Genomic DNA, 27890 nt, shown 5'->3' on the forward strand with positions numbered 1-27890 from the left:
AGTTTATCCTATTGTATAGACTTTATACAATAATTTGATTTAGCCTTCAAAACAAGTCACCTATGATAAGAATAAATATTTACAAAAATATGCTTGCTGGAATATTTTATTGTAAATGTACTTTTTGTAATTACCCCCTGCTAATTTTGATGAAAACGCTCACCACCAGGAGGCAGCATTTTACCAGTAGGTGTGTTGAAATGTTTTTCGATGCTTTTCACTTTTCTTCTCTTTTTAGCCCTACCTCTATTTCCTTAAATCCTTGAAAATACTCCATTGCGGACACGGGCATGGACAGCTGAAGATCCAACAGCCAAGTCGTCATTCTTGTTATAGTTCTTCAAGTGCGCCCTATGGAGCACATGCGTAGTTGGTGCATTATAATGTAAATTCTCCATGGACATATCCGCATGGACACACATAACCACACTCATCATCTGATGAGTCACTTGGACCCAAGCAGACCCTAGCAGACTCACAGAGTATAAGTATAAAAGAGGCTTTTCCCCGGTGGCCACTGTAAATAATGTTTTTCTAATAGATGGCCTGATTAAATAAAAGTTACGCTGACTCATTGCACAGCCTAGTGGTAATTATTGTTATTCTATGAAAGTACAGCCTGGCCCTATATCAGCTTTACTTGATGTCTTTTCAACAGGGTATATAGTATTTTGGACATAAAGTAACAGCCTGTTAAGTTACTTTGGTAAGCTTTTAAACTGTTTTTATAAAAATAAGAATTAACAATAAGGGCCTTTCATCAAGATAAGATTGAAAATAAATGCATTTTTTGTTTGTTTTTTAAAATTACAAAAGTCGGGAAGTCTTTTCTAAACTTTAGTAATTAATTTAAAAAAATATATAATTATAATAAGACATTTCGGTTATGTAACTGATCTTATTTAGTGTTGACTTAAAACACACACACACCCACACACACACACACACACACACACACACACACACACACACACGCACACGCATTCATATATAAATGATACGGTCATTTCTGTGGTTAATTTGGCAAAATTCCGCCCTCACCTTGAGTGCAAACAAACCATTAGACCTGAGGCGACAGAACCGGAGAGACATTTTTACACGTGTTCGCACTTGTTGACAGCAGCACGCTGAAGCTCTCAGGCGCGTGATGATTTAATCGCTTTCATGGTCTTTATTTCTGATCAGCAGCATTCGTTCCACGCTGAAATTCCAGAGACACACCCAGACAGCTGAGGTCATTCCCCCTGTGACAACAAACAATCCGACACGCTCAGTGTTGCTGAGAAAATGCCCAGTCAAAACGAGAAGATCTAATGGCAGCTTATTTATCATCTGCCCCTCCGCCTTCATAACGGAGTCTAATAACAATATCCTGCAAAAGCAAGCAAACAAAAAACATCTGAATGACATCATAGGCTGTAATTAGGGGACTGTAGTCTGTCACGACTGCTTAAAGTGGCTGCGCAATAGGCAAGGCTGCTCTGGATGATCTTTATCTGATTCATCTGAGATGACTACATTCCTACAGTTGGGGATAAGCGTTACACCAAAAGATATAAAAGGAAGAATTGAATTCATATTCACTAAGATCAAGTGTTTCCTCTGGCATGAGGATGTAATACGTTAATTTACAAGTCATTATTACACGGCTATTTGGCCTTTTTTTTTTCTTTTACAAAATGACGCAAAAAAAACCAAAAACAAAAATCCCTCAAGATAGGGCCACAGATACTACTGAGAGGAAAATAACAACTCTAATTTCGTTTTTTTTTCCTTTAAAAATCTCAGTTCAAATACACCACTGCAACGTCCCTCTCATCCAGTGCAGGTTGCAAACAAACTGATAATGAAATTATCTTCAGATAAATTGATAATGAAATTAAACCTCTTCTTCCTGGTGTGGGACCCCCATGGGACCACCGGCCCTGTATGTATCGACCAATCGGCGCGTTTGAAGAGAAACACACGAGAACAGGCTACAACAGAGGAGCGCGCATCGCGCAGGGTTGCGCACAGAGAAGACGTATCTGCGACACTGGCGAGGCGAAGGCGCGATACAGCCGAGAGGATGCAGTGAAAAGCCTCGATTTCCCAGCTAATTTACTGGCAGGTAGGGCAGCTATAATAAAATAACGTCGAAAATGAGTGTGATCCAGGCTGGGCACGACGGCAGGGTGGACAACGGTAAAGGCAGCCACACTGACAACGCCTGCGGATCCCCGCGGCTCCAGCAGTGCGCTCACCCTCCCAACAGCAGCAGCAGCCGGACCAAAGATGCCAGATATCAGCAGCAGCTCCAGCAGCAGCAACTCCAGCAGCAGAAGCATCATGGTGGGTCGCTGCTGAAACAACCATCCTACAATGAGCCAGCCGACGTCGTGAGGCGGGCGCTGGACTTTAAGAGCCAAGGCACCCAGTGCTACAAGGATAAGAAGTACCGAGAGGCAATTGGCAAGTATCACCGAGCTCTACTCGAGATTAAAGGGCTGTGCAGGGTTCTGGGGGATCCGGACTCGAGCTCCAAGTCACCCTCCTCCCTCCTCCCGACCATCAGTAAGTCCACCACGCTGACAGATGAGCAGAAGGGAGCAATGGAGAACGCAGAGCTGGAGTGTTACAACAGCCTGGCCGGTAAGAGACATTTTTCGCATACATTTCTCACAGATGGACACAGATTCCACTTATCAGTTGTCTTTTCAGCAGAGGGAAATTCTGGGAATACTCCAGCGCTCATGAATGATTCATTAGCAGTATGAGTCATTCTCAGGCTTACCCCACAATCCGCCTCACTTTCTATTAATTTTCACTTTATTTGAATTGTATATTTACTCACCCTTTGGTAAACTTGTCATATTTTCCTTATGTTTAAGATTTAACCAAAGAATCCACTTTGTTTTTGTTCCTGACTGGACACATTAGTACTTCAGGAAAAAAATTAAAACTCAAACATTGGCTTTTGCAGCATGATCAGTAGTTTTTTCCTCTCTCACACCTTTTAATCTCTTTCTAGCTTGCCTTTTGCAAATGGAGCTGGTGAATTATGAACGAGTAAAGGAATACTGTCTGAAAGTGCTTAACAAGGAAGGAAAAAACTTCAAGGCTTTGTATCGATCTGGAGTGGCCTATTACCACCTAGGAGACTTCCAGAAAGCCCTGCACTACCTGAAGGAGTCACACAAACAGGAACCTTCAGGTAAGGATTGCTGGTTTGTAAGTTGGAGTCATCCTTCACCATGCTTCATTGCAGTCCAAAATGTGGGTGAGATTCAATATTTCAGTCTGAACCAAAGTGGAGATATGTAAATTAGTTGCTCTGAGCATTTAAAGACATCATGTTGGGTTCAAGGACAGGTAAAATGACAGCACTGGTGGTGTAGTGGCTCCATAGTGTAGTGGTTTATACATTTGTCTAACAAATGAAAGATCCCTGGAAGAGACATAAATCCCTTTGGGGTTGCATCAGGAAGAGCAGCTGGTACAAAAAAAAATCTGCCAAATCAAACATGCGGTGCTACCAGCTGTGGGGACCCCTGTGGATAAGGGAGTAGCTGAAAATAGCTTTTGGTAGTGGAGTGTTTTGTGCCATGTAAAAATGTCTCACATGAACAGGTACTTGTGGACTTCAGTGATTACAGCAATAAAATAAAACGCTGATGACTACTGCAGGATAGGAGGAGAACAGCAGGCTTTTGACTGGCACTAAACTCACTTGATGCAAAAATATCTAGCGCACATTGCAGACATGACAGTGAAACCACTGATAACATGTTAAACACAGTCTGGAGTGTTTCAGTCAAAGGCAGCTGGACTTCTGCTAAGTTCCCGAAGATGTTTCACATCTAAAAGCTGTTGGGGTAAAATCAGGTATTTGAATAATAACAGGAAATATACAAGATTCCTCTGTTTTACTGTGGAGAGTAAAGTGACCCCTATCTTATTTATGAAATGTGCAGAAATTTAGTACATAAGCTACACACAGTGAATCAGTTTTTGGAGCACAACCTTGTTTTTTTGAACGTGTGTGCTTCAGTCATGTCACACAACATTAATCAGAGCAGCACAGCCAAACGAGCCAAGTTAGATGAAAGGCTTCTTCTGGTAATATTACAACTTTATTTGACATGTATTTGTTCCTTGCATGACTGGTGAAAAAATAAAGTGAATGTCTGCAGACAGCTGCCTGCACATGGTTAACATCTGTGCAAATTTTGTAATGTGTATGTCTCATTTATTAACTATCATTGCCTGTATGTGCTAAGCAAGTAAAATCCTTTAAAAACCCCACAGTGTAAAAACAAGTGCTTCATATGGAGCTTGTTTTGATTTTGCGGTTCCAAAAAAAAAAGAGTTAAAAATTGCTTCTAGCTGCTTTACTGTTATTCCATGTACCACAGAGTTGTGTTTAAGTGCAAGATTTATGACCATATTGATGCACCGTTTCCTGTCTGAGCAGGAAATAAATCAGGCTTTTCCTGCCTTTGTTTTCCAGACACCAATGTCATCCGCTATATCCAGCTGACAGAGATGAAGATTCGGCGAAATGCCCAAAGGGAGAAGAAAGAGGCCACATAAGCACTCACTGTCCGATGACTTCTCGCTTGTCATAAATTTCAGCCCCTACTGTGTGCCACCCAGACCTTAAACACCACAGGTTGGAGGTTTTGGTGTAAAATGATGTTTGCTTGCTTTTGCCTTGCACAGCATCCAGTTGCCAGTTACGTGATTGAATTTCACTGTTGTGTGCTTGAAATGTTTTCTTTTTAAAAAAAAACAAAAAAACTGTACCGGATATTGCGTTTCAAACCTCCAATCATATATAGTATGAATTTATCCTGAGTGTGTTTTACCCATTCCAATCTGATGCACTGCCAGTCCAAACATTGCACATACAGGCCATGACTTGTGATAGAGACAGGAGCAATAAAGGTGAATCCAGCATGTCTGCAGGCGAGTATGACTGTAAATTAGCACCTGCCCTCGCACAAGATGTCTTTTAAATGCCTTGGAGTAAGTGAGTAACAAACACCTCCACTTCTGTCACCATACTTTGATTTTGAAAGCACTACAAAACTCACTTTTTTTATACTCCCAATTATATCTAAAGTAAAGGTGCTATCGTAAGTAGGTTTCTAACTCAAAAATGCATAGGCAAGGACATCAAGAGCACACGGTTGCTAATTGCAGTGTCAGACATATGAGACATATCACAAAATGTAAATAGGCTACTTTATAAAATCACAAGAAGTTATCGTGGAGAGGTGAGCTTTTTATGTTTATTAATGCCAAAATGAAGCACTTCACTCACAGCATTTACTGTATCTTTAAATACTGTTTACTGTGAAGGTATGGTTGTAATGCGTGTCTATTGATTGCATTATTTTTATTTTTGTGGTGCTGCAGCATTGGATTTCTCTTCAGTTTTTCATTTTTTTATTTTCCTAATGAGCTTAAATAAAGGAATAGAGAAATTCCGATGAAAGCACATGTGTAAATAAATAAATGAAGCAAAGCTGGGTGAAAAGAATTGATATTTTTGTCTTTGTAGTTGCCTAATGTTGGGAGGCAGAAATCCTGATCCTGGCAATTATCTAAAAATGGATGGATTTTTTTTCCCCAGTGTTACCACCATTTTCACCGATATGGCTAATTTCTTAACACCAACAATTGCATCTTTACATTTTAACAAATACAGAGTAATAATAGCATTTACACGGATTCATGTTTTTGACCATATGATCAAGAAAAAGACCAACATTCACTCTGTTTTCTTGTGTTTTAAATTTAATGCTAATATATAATTTATGAAGCGCAAGCTGCTGCCTTAACTTTTTCTTTTGCTTGGTGCAGAGAAGAAATATGACGCAGAGTATACATATTTTTTTGTTGATAATTTTCATTATTTCATTCGATTTTAACCAGACCAGTAAAGTTGCAGGTGTTAAACAGAAACAAACTGCCCATAAAGTTCCATCAAGCTGAGAAAAACTGGGCTGTTGGGTTTTATTTAGGGCTGCCAAGCCTGTGTAACTAGTGATTCTAAATTGGCTGTAGGTGTCCTTGTGTCAAGTGAAAGAGTGTCTGTCTCTGTGTTAGCTCTGTGATGGACTGCTGACCTATTCAGGGTGCATCCTGCATATCCCGTGAAAGGCTCCAGCCCTACAAAGACTCTAAGCTCAGCTGTGGGCAATTAATTTTCCCAAGGGGCCACATTGTGGAGGGTAGCACAAATAAGCTGAACTCAGTTCTGCTCAATATTAATTTTATCTCTTTATAAGCTTATTGGTGCAACTCTCCACAACAGTCCCAGTTTCTCGTGTGGCCCCCTGGGAAAACTAATTGTCCATCTCTGCCTTGGAAGGATACGTGATTAAGAAAATGGATGAACATTGTGAGACACACACAAGGCAGGCACCAAGCAGCAAGGAATATTACAGCACGTTGTCTGCTTCTCTGTAGTTGGTTTGGTATGTTCTGGATATAAATGGAATATTTCACATTAAATAAAATTTATTTATTTTTAATGGAAAATAGGTCAATCCAACCTGCAGACAAAAACAGCAACAATTCAAATTCAGTGAGTTTCACAGGAAAAAAAAGTGACCCGATAACCCTGATTTTAATCTCTAATCTGAGTTAACTGAGGTCAGCAACACCTTTCACATACAAAGAGTCATTTTATCTTGACCTCTTCAAACCCTGCTGACCTGCTACCGGTCCAGCGCGTACACACTCATGCTGTTCTGCCTTATTATCACTTATGTCTCATATAAAGAAATGCAGAGCCTTACCAAAGAAATGCTGCTCCAGTTAAATAGTTTACTATGATTTTTACTCAAATCAATGTGTTCCAGTGCAAATACAAGTCAGGCATGAACAGTACTGTTTCCAACCTGAACAGTGTCCATTAGCAACAGTTCAGCTTATTCGTGGTAACATTTCAGACATAACACTTTAAGTTTGTTTCAACCAGCACCCGTAGTTGAAACACTGTTTCTACATTGAGCATGAGCACATTCGGCATGTTGCTCCTGCACAGTCGTCAGAGTAAAAGCATTCACATTTACAAGGTTACACTTAGAACAAAGAGAGATGAAATATAAGAGGCCACTTAACATTTGAAAATGAAATGATCAGGCATAGACGCTGAAGTCAGTATTTCTGTTAATTGTTTTCGAATAACTGTTGCTCTTTTTTTCTTTTAATGTGGTGGGTTTGCAGTTAATTGGCAGAATTTCATCTCTGGCAAAAGCAGAGTAAATTCCTCTCTAAAATATATTTCATTTAGTTATAAACTGCCCTGTCCAGCAAATTAAAACAAATAGAAATCATCAGAAAACATGTAATATTTAACCCGACTCTGGCGAGGAAAAAAAAAAACAGTTTACATGTATATAGCACCTAATTTTCTTTTTTAATAACTATTAACTTGTGAATTTGTGTAATCAAATGACTGAAAATTGCCATCAAATTAAAATTTTGAGATGCACTTGTGCTCATGAAATCTGTGGAGTGGTGCAAAACAAACTGGATGTTTAGCACAGACGCAGAAAACACTAAAAACTTTCATGGAAATCATTAATAAGTGTCAACAAGGCAAATAAAATAAATCATATAAAAATAAACCATCAGATAAATTAATTAACAAATACGATGAAATAAAGCAATGCAAATATAAAAATAACCCAGGCTAAACTTCCACATGCCACCCACAGCCTGCTTTATCTGTGAGGCCTTTCATCACTGATGATACATCATCTCAAACACACTTTACATCCCTCATCACATCTTGATCAACAATTTGTGAGGCATATAACTTGCAGAGTCACAAAGTTCCCTTTTTAATTTGGAGAAATGTTTCTCTTCTGGCTGCTCTTACAGGATTACACACAAATAATAGACAAGAGAGGGAATGGTCTCTATCTGAACCCAAGCAGTGGTGCCATTATTCTTTATGGATCCCCATACAGAGAGCTCGAGATGATGTCAGACATTAGTTTACGGAGACTGTTTCTAGACTGCAGGTAGCTAATGCAAAGAGGTGCACATATTATACAAGAACAGCCCCCATCACTGGGAGAGTACTCTGCAGAAGTGATTGGTGACAGCAGGTGGTCAGCACAAAACAGTAATCCATCTGCCATGAGAACAGGAGTGGGTGATATACATGTACAGAGGATTTCACATAACACAATGCTTTTGCAGACAAGTTACAATGCAGAGCCAGTTTTTTTTGACAGTGGAAAAACCTGAAGCTTTACATTCATGATGCTTTTCAAAAGTGCACTTTATTAAATGCACAATCTTCAATTCAAGCTTGAAAATAAAAAGGGTGTAAAGCTTTATGTCACTTTAGTCTGAAAGAAAAAAAAAATCTCTTTATAAGTTAAATGACACATTTAATTTGCTCTTCTAATGCATAATCAAGCAGGCCTGGGTCAAATGATATTTTCAAATATTTTTTAGGATTTGTTTTAGCAGTTTTGGATGCCAAATTTAAAGATTTACTGCAACAACTGCCAGGAAGGTAACATATTCACAGTAAATATCTTTAGTATTTAAAATCACTGTGCAGATGGAGAAAGGTGAATAAATTCCAGATTTTGTTTGCAAGTACTAACTGACCCAAATTTGTGACAATCCAAAGGCTAACAGCAGGTACAGTCTCCATGTTGTGTTGGACCAATGAGGGGTCAGACTGGGCTATGACCAGAATCCTGGTTTGTAACGGTAAGGTGAGTGTTTGGGAAGGCTTGTCTCTGGTCTGCAGAGTGGGATTGTTCCATCCCGATACTGTCCCTCATCCAGCTGATCCAGCAGGTTTTCATTCCGGCGTGGGGAGTAGGGTGTCGGTGCTTCCATGGGGGTAGGCAGCACCGCCGGGTCTCTCCCGAACTCTACAGTGGGTGGAGTCTCTGTGCTCGAGGTGTGGGCAGGGGACTCACCGTTACCTAAGATTTGTCCATTTCCCCTGGGCCTCGCTTCTGCCCAAAACACATCAGAGCGTGTTCGAGGTGACGGCCGAGGCCGAGCCACAAAGTCCAAGGTTTTGGGCCGTTCGGGAGCACAGCGACGACGAGGTGTCGGCGGGAAGATAACATTTGGATCAGGCAGCCGTGGGACCTCTTCTTTTAAAACTCTGAAGCAACCTGTTGTAGCAGAATGAAAATAAAGTTAAAGTACTGTATATAAAAGATGGACGTAGCAGCTGTGACATCACCCACTGTAACTGTGACTGTGAAATCACTTGTTAATCACAAGTTGTGAGCCAATAAGCATAACATGATTTTTCCTCCTTTCTTAATATAATGTACAAAAAGAATTTCAATGTAATGTAAATAAGTCTTGGACCTAGCAATTGAGCCCATAAAGTCATCAGACAATTTTTTACTGAGGTAACAGAAAAAGGCAGCAGTTTTCTGTGGACTTTTATACAATCGAAAGTCTTAGCAACCACAGGTGTCGCCTCCTGTTGGCCATTAATCAGAATGCAGGCATAATATATTTGCACCCTGGCTTCATTTTGCAGTTTTAGAAGCCACATCTACCTTTTATATACAGTCTATGGTTTTACCTACTCAAAAAATATTTGATTTAAACAAATAATACGATGGGTTAAATGCTGTCTTTTCCCACACATGATTTAAATTCTGCATGTGAACTGAAAACACTGAGTCTGTGGAATTTTAAGCTAATGGCTAATGCAAGGATGACAGCATTACAATGCCAATGCACTGATGTGGAGGTCTTCCCCACATTTACGTTGAACATAATGGGAACCTAAAAATCATGTCCCAGATGTGTATTTGCTTAGTTTCAGATACCCTGAAGTTTGGGGTTTGGTTTTCTCTTTTCAAATTGGGGAACATAAATGCAGCCTCACTGATGTTTAGCAGGGTTTTTTTTTTTCACCATGGTCACATTTGAGTTTAGTATGTCGACGAAAATTCACCAGCTCATATTAGACAGATAGCACATCTAAGACTGATGGGAATGCTAGTTTTGTTGGGCCACTGGTAATAAATCAGTTATTGAACAAATAAAAATTTTGAGGTGATACTGGTGACATGAAAGTCTTTACCTAATATGATGGAATAGTTCTAAATTTCAGCAAAAACCACAAATATCTAAAATCTATAGGCTGTAACACAAGGAGGGAAAAAGGGTACAATATTTTGTGGCGATCCATTTAAGTCTAAATCAAAGTGGAGGACCAAGTGATGGATCAAATGTATAAAGATATCATTTTTAAAATGAATAGGAATAGTAAGTCAGTCCACATCCACATCTAAATAAAGCAAACAGACACAGTCAACACTTCACCTGTGTTTTCTAATGCTGTTTTTTCCGGTAATGGCTCCAGATTATTAGGTGGGCAGCTCTTCTTGATGGCTCCGTCTGATGGTGTTCGACGCAGGCTGCGTGAGGAACTTGTGGCAGAGGGAACATGTGTGGGCGTGAGGGACTGGCGTGGGTTGCGCTTGAAGCTCTCAAGGTGGGTGTTGACCAGTGGGTTGATTGGAGTTTGGATGGCTTGATGCTGTGAGACAGGAGGGGGCAGAGGAGGCTGTGTGGGTGGTGAGGCAGGGCGGCAGACCAACAGCTCCTCGCTGTCAGAGCGCAGCAGTGAGCGAGTGGAGTTGCAGTCAGACACCGATGACAATGACAGCAGCGTGTATGAGGAGGGCAAGGCTCGTTCAGGTAGTGAGGGCGCCGACGGTTTGAGCGGGCTTTCCCGCCGGAACAGTCTGCGAGTTGGGGGGCTTGTGTTTCGCCTCTGGCTCCCTGTCTTGTGGAAAAAGCCCTCCCAGCGCGGTTTGATATTCTCTTCTGGTTGGGCCAATGATAGCAAGTTGCAGCCCAGTCCGACGGCTGCCAGCAGAGCCCCACAGCCCAGCAAGACCAGTTCAGAACGCCTGCTTCCAGCTGGGCTCTTCCTGCACGGTGGTGTTCCTGGCACCTGACTGCTGAGGCAGTACTCATCTCCATCACCATCAGCAGCAGCAGCAGCGGTGTGGGCCTCCTTATGGAAGGGAATGCAGAGGTAGGACTGACCAGGGGCTGCTCCTGGCTCAGCAGTGAAACAGCAGTCTTCATTTTCTGAAAAACAGTACCATGTTTGAATTATAAAGCTTATTTATACAATGAAAAAAAAAAACCTAGTCTTTTTAGATATATTCACAGATACAACAATGTATGTTTAACAGTGGAAATGAACTGAAGTCTACTAGTGACTTGAATTCAAACTTTCCAAATTCAGTTTGCTCAAAGTGCATATTCTTCATACAGCTGCAAACATGCACATCTGTGAGTCTGCCAGGCCAACCACTAAGAACTGCGTGGGAGTGAAATATCTCACTCACTTCCAGCCAGCCTGCCACCTTTAAGCTACAGCTGTTCCCTGTATTATCATGTGGAGCATGCATATGCCAGACAAAACAAATCTACTAAGCTCATCCTGCTTACCCATCTCCACAAGGCTTGGCACTCCAGGCACTGCTGGGCTGTGTCTAGGGGATCTGCGGAGGTTTGGGGCACTGCAGGACCGTTGTCTGCTGCCCTCATGGGGAGGCTTCACGCTGTGAGCAAGAAAGGATTTAATGATGCCTTTTAACTTTGGAAGCAATGATGTGCATTCTAATATTTAAAATGAAAACAATGACATGAAATATCAGGGGAAAATAAAAAGCTTACTCATAAAAACCTCAGCAAAAAGACTTAAGATGGTTTTCATCTGCAGTCTCCTCACCTGGCATCAGCGCTATGTTCTCTGTATGGGCCACATCCACGGGATCTGCCCTTTTTTCTAGACCCCTTCCTCTCACTCTCCTCCTCATCAGGTTGAAGACAAGTGTTGCGACCCCAGGCTGTACAACCCTCCCCTGGAGTGACTGCAAAATAAGACATTGCTAAATCTTCAGAAGGAAAATGAAAAATGGCTTTTAATGCATAGTAACAAATAAAAAAGGAAACAACACAAGGTAATAACTTTGATTTGATAAAAACTGAAATAAGGTATAGAGAATAAATGATGTAAAATTGTATTGTGCTTACGCTGGATGGCTCTCAGGCGAGGCAACATTGGCGGACTGGTGGGAGGGCTGGAACTGCTGCTAAGCAAACTCCTCCGTCGATCATGGGAAGGAGACGCCTGCACGGTGATTTTGTGCTGAAAATCTGAAAGATTTCAGCAAATGTGCATTAGTATCTGTATGTGTGTCAGTGATACCTCAGTAAGAGCAAACCCAAGGTAAAAAAAAAAAAAAAAAGATGATACACAGTAATATATATTATGTTAAGTGAATCTCTGACCAGTAGTGAGGAAAACACAAAGTTTGCCAAAGTAAAGTGTAGGGGGAACCATGAAAACATTCATACCGACAAACCTACTTAGGAACTTATATCACCTTCACCCAGCTAAACATGGACATTTTAAAGAAAAGGGAAAAGAGGCTCAGAGTCAGCCACAAGCCAGCAGCCTCGGTATGAGCAGTGAAAAGTCCAAGGGTGTTACGAGGAAAATTACGAAGACGAGTAAAAAGAGAGAAAGAGGGTCCTGTTGTCTGGTGAAGTTAAAAACAGTGATGAAAGTAACTGACATTTGTCTTGCTATATAAATCTGTTGTACATTCTTTTGTTTAGGAAGGTAAAATATGTCAGGTGAAGATGGGTGCATGGCACCTCTTTCCAGTAGCACTTGTTTCAGTGAGATAACTGTAAAATGCAGGTTTTAGAATCTTAGACACTGGCTCCACTTGTAGGACCTGGAAGTGACGCCTAGCTTTTATGACTAACCACAAGAAAACTATTGCCAGCATTTGAATCTGAGCTATCATAGTAACAGCTAATGTAGACTTGACCAGCAAGTCTTAATAAAAGATGAGGAACATGTTGTAGAGGTCTAGTAATCTCACTTCCTTCTGACTCCACACTCCAACTGACACTGACTCAAGTGACAAAAGTTGAAGACAGCTTCAAGCAATGTTTTATTCACATGTCTGGGTGTAATCACAAAGCCACATAAACAGCTTTAATTGTGTAAAAATTTCTTCTTTGACCACGTGAGAGCAATAAAAGCAGCAATAACCACTCATTTGTTAAAGAGCTTGTCAATACCGGCGTGATCCTGTTATACTGATCATGTGACACTGTGCTTGGCATGCTGATGACAATGAGTTTTCATCAACAAATTAAATTGTTGTTGCATAAACAATGGGAACAGCAGTTTAGCTGTAGTTTATCTGTACTCAGCGAAAGGTGAAATCTTGCACAGTGCAGTTCTGACTTATGTTTAAATGCTACAGTTTGTTTGCATTACCTGAGGGCAAGCTGATCCTGTTCCCATCCTTGAGTTTAAGGCGGTTGCGTCGGAACTTGCCCTGCCTGCTCTCCACGTGAGGCTTTTCCTGGTAGAGCTGGTGAATGATGATGTTGAGCTCTCGCTCCAGGATGTGAATCTCACGTTCAGCCAGTTCCTGCTCGCGCCTCCTCAACGCCTCCTCCTGACACTTCTGCTGCAGGGCAGCTCTGGTCAGCTCCTCCTCCCACGATCGCAGCTCCTGGGAAATCCAAATAGAAGAGGTGAATTAAAAAAAAAAACATACACAGAAACTTAGAAACAAAGCTGTATTTACAGTGAATGTGAAAAAGAAAAACTAAGTCCACCCCATGATTCAGTAGCTTGTAGAACCACATTTAGCAGCAATAACTTGAAGAGAGTTTTCTGTATGACTTTTTTCAGTCTCTCATCTCTTAGCGTTGCACAGTCGGACCTTGGCAATAATTTGCTGGGATGTCCACTCCTGAGAAGACTGCGGCATTACGTTAACACAAACCTGAACCAGCAATCTGCCAAAACCTCTGCTTTTATAGTGATGGTCACACTAGTGCATTTGATTATCAGCACCTGGCTGGTACTTATACACAGAGTCCTATGAAAACCTTTTTCACATGACTGTAAATCCCAACCAAAAATCTTCTGAACTACCTACATCAAAGAGGTCTGATCTTTACCTTTTCCTTGGTCCTCAGCTGATCAAACATCTCCTGGATTTCCAGTTTCCAGTCATCTTGCAGAGAGTGGAAGGATTCTGCTGGCATTTCAAAAAAGCCTGACTCCTCAATGGCCGTCAGCTGGTCCAGGATAGATGTGAACTGTGGCCGAGAGTGAGGGTCTGGGCTCCAGCATTCTGTGGCACAAGATGATAAACAATCCAAGCAAATTTGCCCTTTAACTGTTTCCACAGCACTATAAAGTATTCTGTTTAAGTTTGGTGCTTGTAAATTACGTTTCACAAGCTATGAACACACAGGAATCTCAATTAACATCCCAATTTTTAATTAAAAAAAAAAAAATCTGTGGCATTTTTTGGAACATGACCTGCCATCTGTGTAACATTTTTCCTTCTGGATCTCAAATATATACATGATGGCCTTCAGCTTAGACTAAAGCAAACACTTCACATGAACAGCAGATTATATTGTTTTCTTACCCTCCATAAGACGTGCAAAGGGCTCAGGACAAGTAGATGGAACTGGCAAGGCCATTTTGTTCATCGCCACTCCATAAGCTACTGCGAGACCATCAATACCGCGAAATGGTACTTCTCCAGTCAGCAGCTCCCACAACAGCACACCATAACTTTGATATTTTTTAAAAAAAAGGGAAGAAAACATAGAAAACAGTTGCTGAAAAAAAAACTGTCAAGATTCATGGATTCAATTTAGATATATAACTGCAAAAAAAACATGCTTCTGCGGTTTCCTCCCAAGAGAAGGGCCTTGATGTATGTGCAAAGGTACTTGCACAATATCTGTCAGTCTGGCTCTAAAGCTGAAAGTGCGCATGAATATATGAATGCTAAGTAAGATGCTTGCTGAAAGAGACTGAGTGTTCACCAAACCCATTTTATTTGAATAAATGTCAAAAAAGATTACTGTGGCACTGCTTTTGTACACCACTCATGTAAATACCAAGGTGAGATATAAAAAGGTCAAAATGAGAAAATGTCAACAGGACAGAAGAGAAGCGGACACATCCATGTGACTAATGCTGCAGCTAAATAACCCAACAAATCAACGGAATCAGAAATGGATCAGGATTAGTGTATGGCGGGTTATTCTTGTCAGGTCTGGATCAGATGGCACTTGGAAATAACTCCACAAGCTATGCTGTGACTGTCTTCACAGTGTAACTAATATAGCAATTAAACAGGACAAAACAAACCACTGTTCTTAAGAATTCCTGCATATGGGAAATGTTTATGCTACATTAGGGTGGAACATTGATTCGGAAGAAGAAATAATTCCCCTCCCTGGTCAGCACGCTTAAGGAAATTCATCATTCTCTCATTACTATTATAATGCACTCTTATTGCCCTTGGCTGACTCACTGCTCACACTTCATGTTTTGGGAGGGCACCCCAAGGCTCATAAATAGAACGGCTGGGCAGTTAATTCTCTGGCATGAGGATAAAAATTAAGATAATGACAGGCGGAATAACGCAAACAAGTTATTAACCTCATAACATCATGGCACTGTGAAAATGATCCACTTCTTTCAAAAAAAAATTTATCCATTCATTCTTTTAATTGCTTTTCCGACCGGGGGGTTGCAGGAGGGCTGGAGTTTATCCCAGCTTTCTTTGGGCGAGAGGTGGGAGACAACCTGGACACCACAGGGCTAACCCAGACAATTGTTTACACTCCACACCTACAGCTAGTTTAAAAATAACCAGTTAGCCTAACATTTATGTGTGGGAGGAAACCGGAACACACAGAGAACACAGGCGCAGCCACAGAGAGAACATGAAAAATCAACACAGAAAGGCCCCAGCTGACCAGCAGGCTCGAACCTGACAGTGCTAACCACTCTGCCAACAGGCTGCCCTCATTTAAATTACATACCTAAATTAGACATTCACAGTGGAACAAATGTGCTTTTTCTTGTCGTCTCCCATATAGACGCTGATGCTCATATTAAAGAGGGCCAAGGTTTCAAATAATTACGCTGGTATGACTTGGCTTCTGCCTGCTCTTGGCTCTGTATGATATCACAGAGTGGGGATATCCTCTTTACTGTCATATCAGGCATACATCATACAGCACAGACGCCCCACCCACCTGCTGTGTAACCCTTCTGTTAACGAAGGGCAGCCAATTAGAAGACAGTTGGCTAAAAGGGATTGTGAAGGAAGCTAAAACGGCTCATTTCAAACAGATAAACTGAGAGGCTTCACTGAGGTATAGGATAGTACAGTAAGATAAATAAGGATTACTTTGACCTGTAAATCATGCAAAGCTACTCTAGCATAGTCCATGAATAAAAACATGGAGTTGGAAATGAGCATGATCTCTAAAGTTTCCAATGAAACAGGGTGAAGTTACTTATTTTATCTAATATCTGCTGATTATTCACAGACAAATATTCTTCACAATTTCTCAGAACTTCCACTGATGGCTTCAAATTACTTATTTAGGCTGACCAGTGATCCAAACACCCAATGATACTGATACATGAGACAAATTCTCATGCGTGAGACACTAAAACCACCACATGCTTGATATTCTTGCTTAAAATATGACTACAAATTGATCTTCAGCTGCTTTGATTGTTCTTTTTAATTCTAATCAAATTGGTGACTGGTCTTTTCAGCTTTACAAGAAATGACACTGAAACTAACATGACACATCTCTGCTCCCACCCTAAACATGGAAATGAAGACGCATGATAAAAGTATATGCAGTACATCTGAGCAGTTATGGGTGTGAGTGTAGCAGAAGTAAAAATCAGATATAATTTAATTTGTCCTTTTCAGTGTACATTTGCACCTTTACTGTATAGTTTTCCTTAAAACTTTGATATTTTATATAAAAACTGTTGTAAAGCCTTCCAGTGTACAAATGTGATCTTTTGTTTTAATCCTGATTAGCATTGCTTAATCTTGAGCATATACAGGCTCAATGGTGTGTCAGCTCGCCATTGCATGCACTGTATTTTTGTTCCTTTCTCATAAAACTCAACATTATGTTCTTGTTCCCATGTGTCAGTCTGTGCTTTGTCACCATGGCAACTGCTGCCAGGTCTGAACTTTTTCTGGTGCATGGTGTTTTAACCGTTTCAGACCAGTTTTGCAACACGGTGCATGTTGTTATTCCTGCAATAACACCCTCCTCTGCCCACCTCCAAACGTCGCTACCCTTGGAGAACGTAGACGAGCGGATGACTTCAGGAGCCATCCAGGCGTAGGTGCCGGCAGCGCTCATCTTGGTTGTGCGGTGCCACTCTCGAGCCAGTCCAAAGTCTGTGATCTTCAGAGTCTTGTTGCTGAGGTCTTCCATCTCAACCCTCTCAAGAATAAGGACTGGAGCGGGTGGCAATGGTGGAGTGGGAGGTGATGAGGAGATTTCAGTTGGATGATGGGGAGGAGGTTGGAGGATGAGGGAAGGGGGGGGGGGGGGGGGGTACGTGCAGATTGGTGGGGGGGGGGGGGGGTTGACGTCAAAGTAATAGGTTTTAGGTAATCATCATCAGAATTTGAAATGTTGGGGAAGGCAGCAGCAGGAGTCCCACGATAAAACACAATGCATGTGGAAACGCAAAAATTGGACAAGTAATGATTGAACAAAACAGGGTGCGGTTGGTGGGAGGCCATGATGAAAGGATTGGAAGGATAAAAGCAGAGAAGAGAAAAAGAGAGAACAAACAGAGAAACCAAGAAACAGTGAGCTACTATAACACAGGAAAGCAGAGATGAAAACCACCACCCTTGATCAGTGCTAATCCTCTCATTGTGTATTTTAACAGCACAATATCTCTGACAAACTCTCATAGTATACTGATGGAATACTATACAAATACCCTGCTGCAACACACCCATTTTCTCCATTAGGCATGAAAAAAAGAACCCAATTCCAACATGTGCAAGCAAAGCAGGACTCCTAACCACATGCTCTTTCTCCCCCATTCAGCTCCGCACTGCCAGACCATCTGCTGTGGCCGTGCCCAGTGGAGGGTGTGTCTGCAGGCTGTGGTGCACATCAAATACCCCCTTCATCTGGCGCTCATGTGGCTCTAATGCTACACAGGCAGTTTTCAAAGAAACTGAAAGCAAACACATGGCTAAAGTAACTTCCCTAAGTACAACATGAAACAAACACAGCTGATTCCCCTTGAGGCCAAAAATGCTCCACTCACTGTAATGTGCAGTGCTTCAGATAAGAGCATCTACCTATTGGCTATGAAGGAGAGGCAGTTGAAAGTGTACAGATTTAAAAATGGCATATTACCAAGTGGGTTAGAATGAAAAATAGCACTATCTGTCTTTGAAGCAAGAGCTGCAGTTAAGCTGGTTGTAGGAGTTATAGTTCCAGGTCAGCAAAAGATAAAATATGATGTTAAAATATGATGTAGTGGATGATAATAAAACTCTTCCTCTTTAAAACAGGTTCAAGGTATACAAACAATTACACAGAGTGTACTTCACACTACAGGAGAAGCTTGAGGATGACCAAAATACTAAGCTGTGTCCTCTGGAGGCCAAGAATGTGCAATATTTCAAAGAATTCCATTCAGAAGTTAAGATATACAGTACAACCCCTTTTCCAGAAATGTTTGTATTACCGACTGCCAGCTAACCCAATTAATACAGGTATTGCTGTTTTGAGTTACACAGCTTTTCCCCTTTTCACTTGTGTGAAACATGTTACTGGCATCAAATTCAAAATCAACATGTGTTAAAAAGCAACATTTGATATGTAATCTCCCAACTTTTTAGGAAATAGGATCGTGCAGATCTAGACCAGACAGCCAACTGACCAACACTGCGAGCATGGCTGAAAATGAGACTCTTACACGGGTAAGTTCCTGTCTTATGAAAATAAATCTTGACTTTTCTGCCTTTTCTGGGAGATTGTGCTGCATGATGCTGCCTACAAACTCTTGATTACCGTAGCAGTGTGTGTGACTAGGCAGTGTCTCACTTCTCTAATCACTATAATCAATCTGTCTGGACCCCACAGAAACCTACTTGATAAAAAAAAAAAAATAGGTCATGGGGGAATTTCCTAAAGAAAAAAACAAATACATGTGCCTAAATATACCCCATTCTCTATGTGCTAAGTAAGTAAATATAAACCCTATTTGCAAAGAAAAAAAAGTTGTCATGCTGTGCAAAATGTAAATAAAAACCAAATGTAATAATTAGATAATCCTTAAATACCTAATTACAAATTTTACCAAGACAGCATATCTAATGTTGAAACTGAGAAAGTTAATTTTATTTATTTTAAGTAGTTGTTCATTTTGAAGTCAGAATGAGCATCTTTACTATTGTGACAGTGAAAAGTTCCCCCATTCTTGCTTCATATTGGATTTCAGCTCCTCATCAGCTTAGGAAACCCTTTGTTGTATTTTTGGTTTCATCATTTGTCAAATTTTTCAGCGGGGGACAGGTCTAGAGGCAGGCAGGCAGGCACCTTTTGCACTTGGAGCCATGATGTCCTAAAATATGAATATGTTTTTCCATTGTCTTCCTGAAATCAGCAAAGCCCCCGCTGGACACAGAATAATAAACATATTTGGTCTTTAGCAGGTCTTAAAGGATTTAAATACAAGACTTTGGTCTCATCTGTCCAAAAGACATTGTTTCCAAAGTGGAGATGTCTGGTCATAATTCACAGTGCCATGTGTGAAGAAAAACCAAAGACAGCATATCAATACCAGCACCTCATACCACCTGTCAGCACGGTGGTGGAAGGGTAAAGATTTGGGCTTGTTTTGCAGCCACAGAACTTGGAGTCACTGAGTTGACCACAAACTCCTCTGTTTACCAAAGTACTCTAGAGCCAAATGTACCATCTGTCTGACAGCTAAAGCTTCACCCAAACTGGGTCATGCAATAGGACAATGATCCCAAGCACAGCAGCAAATTTACAACAGAATGACTGAAAGAAGAAATAATCGAGGTGCTGCAATGGCCCAGTCAAAGTCCAGACCTCAAGCTGACTGAAATGATGTGGCGGGACCACATCATGAACAAATGCGAGCAAAGCTTAATGAACTGAAGCAATATTGTAAGGAAGAGTGGGTCAAAATTCCTCCACAAATTATAATTTCAAGTTAATATTTTTTTTTTTTTAGATATTTTTTGGCCTTTTTACAGCTTTATTTGACATTTTTTAGCAGGGGAGAGAGACAGGAAAGCGGGAGGAGAAACGGGGAAGACCTGTGGCAAATGGCGAGAGGTCGGTATTCAAACCTGCACCCACCACACTGCCATGTGTGGTCGCCTGCTCACGCCCCGAGCCACCCTGGCGCCCAATTTCAAGTTATTATTGATAAAAGTGGTTCTACAAGCTGCTGAATCATGTGGTGTACTTAGTTTTCACACACTGCTTCTGGATTTTTGCTCATATTTTGTTAAATAAATAATGTAATATGTCATATTATATAATGTTTTATCATGTCATGTGTATTTACCTCATTTTAAGACCTGGGGCCTGAACTACAAAGCAGGATTTTCACTCCTGTAGTATGAAAGTGGCTCACTTTTTACAGGGGTATACAAATTTGTATGTAGACTAAGCCTATGTTTGAATTCTGTTTTTAGATTTAATCATTACTCAGAAACCCTTAAACAGCCCTGAGTCTGCAGCTGAGAGAATAAAAACTAAAACTGTCAGGACCAGGTTACGTTCAGAGTGTCAGTTTGAACTCAGCTGGAAGCGCCGCGTTTTCACTGAGTCTTTGATTTAAAGCGCAATATAGAGTCTCTGCTGGGAGAATATGTTTTATATGTGCAGCTTGTTAAGCCATAACTTACAAAAACCACTGAATGAAGCGCAACTGTGTGTCACATTGTCACGGAAATGTGCGCGTATTAATTTGGTGATTTAGGAATTGTATAAAATGTTGTTATACTTGATTCTAATCTGTTCAATCAGTCACATTAATTTCACTTTGATCTGACAAGAAACTAAAGCAATTTCCATGTCTCCTATATCAGGCATTATTTTCTGAGGAAGTCACATGACTGTAAAACACCCCTTTTAGGTTGGTTAGATGCTGCCAACACCACCCCGTTCATGTGAAGGTACAGGAGAAACCCTGGGTTAACTTAGCAAATTGATTACCAGCTTCATCAGACCATTTATCCTGATCGCCAGTGTTAGAGTAGAGTAGAAAATCACTATATAAGAATCAGTGCATTTATTCTAGGATGCTCAAAAACCATAATTCTGAATTAATAAGTGGAAGTTACCCATTTTGTGTGAGCTAAAGCACCAAAACAATTACAGATGCTGGTTTAAACTGTGCATGGATAACAAGCTCGAATATTGATTTGTCAGTCACCAGGACAGTTTTCCATTCAGCTCAGTACATCTTAAACAAGCTCATGTCCAATGCAGCTGTTCAGGCACCTGCTTTATATTTTTGTTCATTGCATTGCACAGTTGTAAAATGCATTTGTGGATGCAGCAACAAACGGTGTAGAAGTGTTCCTGAGCCCATACAAAATACAGGCTGAGGCTTATAGTATAGGCTTTCAGGCACTCAATCACAAACCAAAGCACTGGAAGGTGAACAGTTTGATTGTTAAGAATGAATGATTAAGGACTCATTAGAGTTTAACAATTCATCCTGACACTGATCTGAATCTGCAGTGACTTCACTACAGAATTTTATCACCTGAGAGACAGAAGATCACTGCCAGTCAGTATTGTTTTTGAGAGTTCTTCCCACCTCTCTCCCTATGGGAGCTGGGATGGGCTCCAGCCCCCCCCCGATGACCCCGAATTGGATAAGCGGAAATTCTGAAATCCTGTAATAATATTGTGTTCTGCAGATAATTAACTCCCTAGACTCTTTGTGAATTTCCAAAACATTATCCTTTAATTGTCAAACCATTTGTCACTCTGTCTTTTGCAGAATGTTGAACCCCTCCCCATCTTTACTTCTGAAAGATTTAGGATTTCTTTAAACATTACAGAGCTTTCCAATGCTTTGTTTCCATGCCTTTTTTTTTTTTAAACGTGTTGTTGATATCAACTTCAAAATGAGCAAGTTTGACTTCAAATGTTTTTATATGAGTTTAAACTTAAATATAGGGTTGAAATGATTTTAGACAGTGCCCCAACTTTTTTAAAAACAGCTTTGTAGATACTAAAGACCAACAAATGGGTTGTCTTTCACATTAAAAAAAACATATATCAAATATTACTGTCTAAGCTAAATAAACTAAAGTCACAGGAAACAAAGGAGAAAAAAACCTCTGGCATGACCCTACTGTGTCCTGCACTGCTCCTGCACTGCAATGAGGACATGGGTTTTCCCCTAAGTGCCCAGCATGGTAACCAGTTAGACTGACTTTAAACGCTTTAAAGCACCCTATTGGAAGTGAGGCGTCTGAGCTGATCACTGCAGAACAGGCCAATGGCAGGGAAGAAGCTTGTGGCATGCATTGTCAGAACCTCCAATAGGGAGCCTGGGACAGAGCATTGGGCAAATCCTCAGTAATAGGCTTGGGATTTAGGGGATCCAGTTGAGTAAAATGTAAGATTACAACTGCTCCATAAACACACATGAAAACTCCTTTTCCTCTCTACTCTCATTCCTGAAGCAGTGCAGGTCACATAATGAACATTACTTTTAAAATTCATTTCATGCTATACTTTAAGAGTGCATATAGAACTACAAAATGCACTCTTTTCACTATTTTTCAGCATTTTTTCTTAAACTTTATTGCTACATGTCAATTTAAACCAAAGTGGGGTGACTCTTACTGTTGCTGGACTTGAGGTCCCGGTGAATAATGGGGACTATAGCCTGGCAGTGGAGGTAGTGCATGCCCCGGGCAATCTGCACAGCCCAGTCAACCAGAGTACACGGAGGGATGCGTTTCCCGGCTAGGGCCCGGTTGAGAGGGCCTCCTCGGGCGTACTCCATTACTAGGCACAGGTTGGGCTCCTGCAGACACACCCCCAGCAGAGCCATGATGTTGAGATGGTTGAGCATGGCGAAAAGCTTGGCCTCCTGACGAACGCTCTCCAACGTCTGCTCCAAATCCTCATCAGGGTCCCGTCGTGCTGCCTTCACCGCCACCTCTGCGCCCCGCCACACTGCACGGTAGACTTTTCCAAAACCACCAACCCCGATAATTTCTTCCAAAGTGAGCTCTGAGAAGTTAATCTCGAGAACTGAGAAAAAAAGAAGACACGTATGAAACATAAATGTAAATATCAGCTCAGTGTATTTGTGCTTACAGCCATCCAAGGACATTAGAAGTCAGGGTCAACCTGCCTGTAGCCTTTAGGATTTCCCTATTTTGCTCTTCAGCATGGCAAATACTTGCAAACAAAGATCTTAAAAAAAAAACAGGTCATTGAGTTGAAGGATGCCTTCTCAAAGCTCTAAGCCACCCTGCTGCCCCAAATTCAGAAACTATCCCTCTTGCTATTACACAAGGATAAGCATCTGTCCTAAAATCTGGCTAGAATGTCTGGAGAAGGAAGAAATGCAGGCTGTATAGAAAAGAAGGTCTATGTGCGGATGTGAACAGCAGCCTCTGTGGCTGTGTTTGAGGCTGTACATGCTCATGTTGTGGATTCCTAACAGTCTAGGCAGACTGACCTTGATGAATATTTCAGGTGTGTGAAAGTAGGCCAGCTGCCTCAGTATGAAGACATGAAAGCCCACAAAGACTGGGACAGCTGCTAACACAGACAGCTGAGGTGGTTTGGTCCGCCCAAACAATATGTGCTAATCTGGGTTTTTATTGCCTTAAAACACCTGTTTATGCTTAGATGCAGATTTGTAATCATCAGTGGAAAAAAAAAAAAAAAAAAAAAAATCAGGTTTGGAACCTGCACACAGGAATAAGAAGCACAGGTATTCTTACTTGGGGCTTCACAATGTAGTGCACACAACTAATTTTAATAATTGTGTCTGTCTGAGGCCTTTGCTCTGCGTTCAGCTCCAGAAGCTGTTTTTTTGTTTTACCCTGAACAGAATTTCATATTTCTTCCTCTCTTGCTCCTGCAACACAAGATTGGTGCAACACCTCTGGACACTTAAATCATCTAATAAGAATATCCCATGTCTAGGACTCCAGTTCTGTAACAGGCTTGCTGCCTTGGATGCTGCACACATTGTGCATTGTAATTTGAGCACTGAGGCGGGGTGCATCACTGTTTGTTTGACAGGCCGTGTGATGAATAGCGGTCCTGAAGCTGTAAGGATTCTTGGGGCAGCCTGTTTCTAGGCCAGCAGGAGTGCACTGCGCCTACCATGACACAGCACTCTCTCCTGGCTTTCGCCTCTAACAAAAGATAGGAGAAGACTCTGCAGCCCTGTGCTCCTTTTTAGTGATAGCACAGTGATTTCATTGGCAGAAATATGAAGCACAATGAGATACTCACGGTGCAGAGGAGGCACTGGGTACTGCTGCTCTGAGGTGGCCCGTATTTCCTCAGGAATGCCGGTCCCTTTGCTGACATAATTAGACGGGAAGATGCCAACCCGGTCTGCTATCATACCGGTCCACCAGCCCTCATCTCCTGATACCAGGGAATCCTTGGACAGGACTTCCACCAGATCCCCTTTCCGAAGGCTGAGCTCGTCGTCTGCAGTCGCTTCATAGTCGAATACAGCCGTCCAGAAGCCCGGCGCGGTGGGTCCCGCATCCGGCGCGGCGCTGATGCCATTCGCCGGTGTGGGCCAGCGAAAAACATCTTCCTCTGCTTCTTCCGTTGAGGAAACGCACGCGTTAGGACTCAAACTACTGTCCAAAGCGGGTTTGAAGACATCCATGGACGCGATCCATAGGGGCGACCTGGATCACTGCAGGCGCATCCACCTGACGCGGCTGGCTGGAGGCTCGGTGCGCCCTGCTTCTGCAGCACACACACGCGCGCACACGAAGCTAAGTAGCAGCTAATCCGGCACACAAACACTGTAGGGAACCACCATCCTGCTGCATCGTACGCCCCTCAGTCTCAGCTGGCTGCTATCAAACATACAGCTCCTGCCTTCTTTATTTTCAATGCACAATCCTACACCCAGTCATCGCTGTAACTTCTCGGACGCAGTGGTCTTAAGCCAATTGTGCCAACGTGGGAATCATCCCCGGCGTCCTATTGGTGCACAGACACGTCAGCAACACTTCATTTCCCACCCTTCTCCCAGCGTCAAATGTCGCTGCAAGCCAGTTAGTCACACAACAGGGAAACGTTTCTTTTTCTTAAACAGTCTCCTTTTATTTAGTTATTATCCTCCTTCAAAAAAACAAAATGAACAAACAAACCAGAACAAAATACTCAACTTAGGATTAAAATCCATGCATAATTCCCTGAAATAAAAAACAGAATTCATAGCAAGGAGTAGTAAACAGTCAACACAACAATCCTCACTATTTCAGTAAAATGATTAAATAATGTGTGTATGTGTCCATGGATAAATGGCTGAAATTCATTCAATCATTTGTTTTTACACCCATTAAAACAGAATGTGGGATTCTGCACCTCACTTTTCTGTTGATCTGATTAATCCCAGCCCATTTACAAAAACTATAACTACCCCTGAATGTCACTGTCTACACAAAGCAGACGCAGTAAAAATGTTCGACACGTTTACTCAGCCTGAATGGAAACGATGAATGAACAAAAGAAAATAACTGAACAAAACTCCACAATCACCTCAGTCCACAAGAAGCTGCTTGCAGTTTGAGTGTATAGACACACAATATCTCCAGTGTGTTTGTATAGATGCAGCTATAATGTGGGCACACGGTGATTGATAAGAATGGAAGCTCACCAAAGATGGAAAACATGAACAGAAATGCTCACTTTCTGTTGCTTAACTTAATATGTCAAAAGCATGCTAAAATTAAGAGATAATTTGATAAATAATTGTGTGTATTAAACAAAACTTTGGCAAAATGTTATAAGCCAACAGCTTAAATTATGAGTTAGTAAATTAAACATTTAGCTCATGAGTTTATGAGTAAATATTTTGGCATGGTACTTTAAAGTAATAATAAGTAAGAATGATAAAATGTAAGTTAAAAGCATGAGACTAAAATTCAAAATGTTACCTCACTAAGTAACCAATGAGTTACAAGTTTAAATAACTTTCAAGTGTCTAAAAGTTCATCTGTACCCCCACCTTTTTTGACACAAATGGGCTTCCATATATAGATTTTAATGAATAAACTTCAATATTAAGCTAGTTTATGAGACAATTGTTCTTTCTAAAAGGCTTATTTTTTAATTAAGTGGCAAACAAAGACTTCAGCGATCTTGTGAGTATGAAAGAAAAATGATAGATATATTTAACTAAGAAAGATACACTGAAAACAAAGAAAAAAAAGAGTTTTTTGATTCTTAGTCAGGCTTTCATCTACTGTTTCCTGAAAGCATCAGAGTAATTTACAGATATTAACAAAAACCCCTGTCAGAAGTAGCTTTTATTTTTTGCTTACAGTAGTGCTTCCTCAGTGCTGATTTTAAGAAGTGTCAAATAGAAATGTGGAATATTCTGGGGTTTGCAAAAAGTGTAAACAAAGTGGTTCCTCTGCAGCCTGCTCTTGGTTTCTTTAACAGCATCATGATAAACATCAAACCTTGAACAGCAGGCAATCTGTGGTCTGACTAAACAACCTAATTCTGGGATGACACATGTGCTTTTTTACTGTTAGTACTGAGATATCTTCTGCTGTCAAACCCAAATTAACACAACAGCCCTGAAGACTTGTTTGACTTCTAGGCGTCTGGCTTGTGTGCAGAAACATAACTAAAAGCTGGAATTCATCTGAAAGATGCAAAGTTATTATATTTGAAACAATAAGTTTGATTTAAGTCAGTGAAACCAGTGTTTGCAAATAACCAGAAAGCAGTTTTTTTTTTTTATTCCACAGAAAAAAGGAACAAAAGTGGTTAATTTCAAAACACTTTGGAAATTTGCTTTTTTATTTTTGACATCTCATTGCAGGCCAGGAAAACATACCCATCCATTAAAACGTGCCCCTTTTCTGTTACACAAAAACAAAGTTAAAAGAACAGTATTCACCTCATCAATGAAACGTTCCACAGTGTCTCACAACATCATCAACCACTAGTCCAGTTACTGCACGGTGATATTTCATTTCCATAGACTCATAAGGAAAATAATAGACTGGCGCCTTGAGAAATGATTTGTATGATTATGTTAAAAAAAAAATCTTTTACAGATTTAAGACATAACAAAACAACAGAACCGATTTCGAGTCGCATCCCGGTGAAGACCAATAACAACATCATCATCATTTGTGCACACGGGTGTGAAGAGGGGCGCACAGCCTGGCTTCAGCACGGCAACATGCACGGCACACAGACACACACTGGCCAACGTTTCAGCTCAACACGCCCCGGCAGATAAAACCAAGAACACAACCAAATAAACAATATAAATAGCCACTAAAGGCAGAGATAAAATGAAGAACACTGGCACTTTCTTTTGTTCATGGATACCTGCTAAACTGAAGATTAAAATATTTCCTGTTGCAGGATTTTAACAAAGGGATGGAAAACAAAGTGACCCCCTGTGACGTAAAAAAAAAAAAAACAAATTGAGAAAATAAATAAAAGCTTCACACTTCCACTGGCTCAGATGAAGTGACTGCAGATAACCTGTAGATGAAACGTGAGAGTTGTATTGTCATGCTTTTTTCCCCCAGGACACCTAAACTGTGTCTATGTAAACATACACTGAAAGTTATGTACATAATGTGTTTTGTGTTGCATCTGAATTGGGACAGCAAGCCCCTCCAATTGTCTTCCCTCTTGTGCAGCAGTGGACCCATCGCTCTTCACTGAATATGTGTGTGTGTGTGGGTGTGTGTGTGTCTGTGTGTGTGTTC

The 27890-nt window shown here is 41.0% G+C and overlaps 2 protein-coding genes across 2 annotated transcripts; one reads left to right on the forward strand and one right to left on the reverse strand.

Moving 5' to 3' along the window:
- Nucleotides 1-1925: 1925 nt before the first annotated feature.
- Nucleotides 1926-5446, forward strand: ttc9 (tetratricopeptide repeat domain 9). Its single transcript, XM_030719067.1, has 3 exons — nucleotides 1926-2631; nucleotides 3011-3193; nucleotides 4490-5446. Exons 1-3 carry the CDS (start codon nucleotides 2142-2144, stop codon nucleotides 4570-4572), a joined length of 756 nt encoding a protein of 251 aa, XP_030574927.1. The 5' UTR covers nucleotides 1926-2141; the 3' UTR covers nucleotides 4573-5446.
- Nucleotides 5447-6812: 1366 nt separating this feature from the next.
- On the reverse strand, nucleotides 6813-25067 carry map3k9 (mitogen-activated protein kinase kinase kinase 9). The gene is made up of 11 exons (XM_030719325.1): nucleotides 24415-25067; nucleotides 22780-23193; nucleotides 17180-17360; nucleotides 14490-14638; nucleotides 14011-14186; nucleotides 13316-13556; nucleotides 12052-12174; nucleotides 11747-11888; nucleotides 11464-11576; nucleotides 10321-11097; nucleotides 6813-9146 (listed from the first exon to the last, which is right to left on the reverse strand). Exons 1-11 carry the CDS (start codon nucleotides 24803-24805, stop codon nucleotides 8701-8703), a joined length of 3153 nt encoding a protein of 1050 aa, XP_030575185.1. The 5' UTR covers nucleotides 24806-25067; the 3' UTR covers nucleotides 6813-8700.
- Between the last annotated feature and the right edge of the window lie 2823 nt (nucleotides 25068-27890).

Source organism: Archocentrus centrarchus, chromosome 22, assembly GCF_007364275.1.
Source record: "Archocentrus centrarchus isolate MPI-CPG fArcCen1 chromosome 22, fArcCen1, whole genome shotgun sequence".
NCBI classification, from domain to species: domain Eukaryota; kingdom Metazoa; phylum Chordata; class Actinopteri; order Cichliformes; family Cichlidae; genus Archocentrus; species Archocentrus centrarchus.

Bases quoted from the DNA above. Each gene is read 5' to 3' on its own strand.
- ttc9 (XM_030719067.1), top strand. From the start codon at position 2,142: ATGAGTGTGATCCAGGCTGGGCACGACGGCAGGGTGGACAACGGTAAA. The intron at 2,632-3,010 runs GTAAGAGACATT...ATCTCTTTCTAG, and splicing joins GTGTTACAACAGCCTGGCCG to CTTGCCTTTTGCAAATGGAG. The intron at 3,194-4,489 runs GTAAGGATTGCT...TTTGTTTTCCAG, and splicing joins ACACAAACAGGAACCTTCAG to ACACCAATGTCATCCGCTAT.
- map3k9 (XM_030719325.1), bottom strand. From the start codon at position 24,805: ATGGATGTCTTCAAACCCGCTTTGGACAGTAGTTTGAGTCCTAACGCG. The intron at 23,194-24,414 runs GTGAGTATCTCA...TTTTTTTCTCAG, and splicing joins CCCAGTGCCTCCTCTGCACC to TTCTCGAGATTAACTTCTCA. The intron at 14,639-17,179 runs GTGGGCAGAGGA...AAAATATCAAAG, and splicing joins AAGGGTAGCGACGTTTGGAG to TTATGGTGTGCTGTTGTGGG.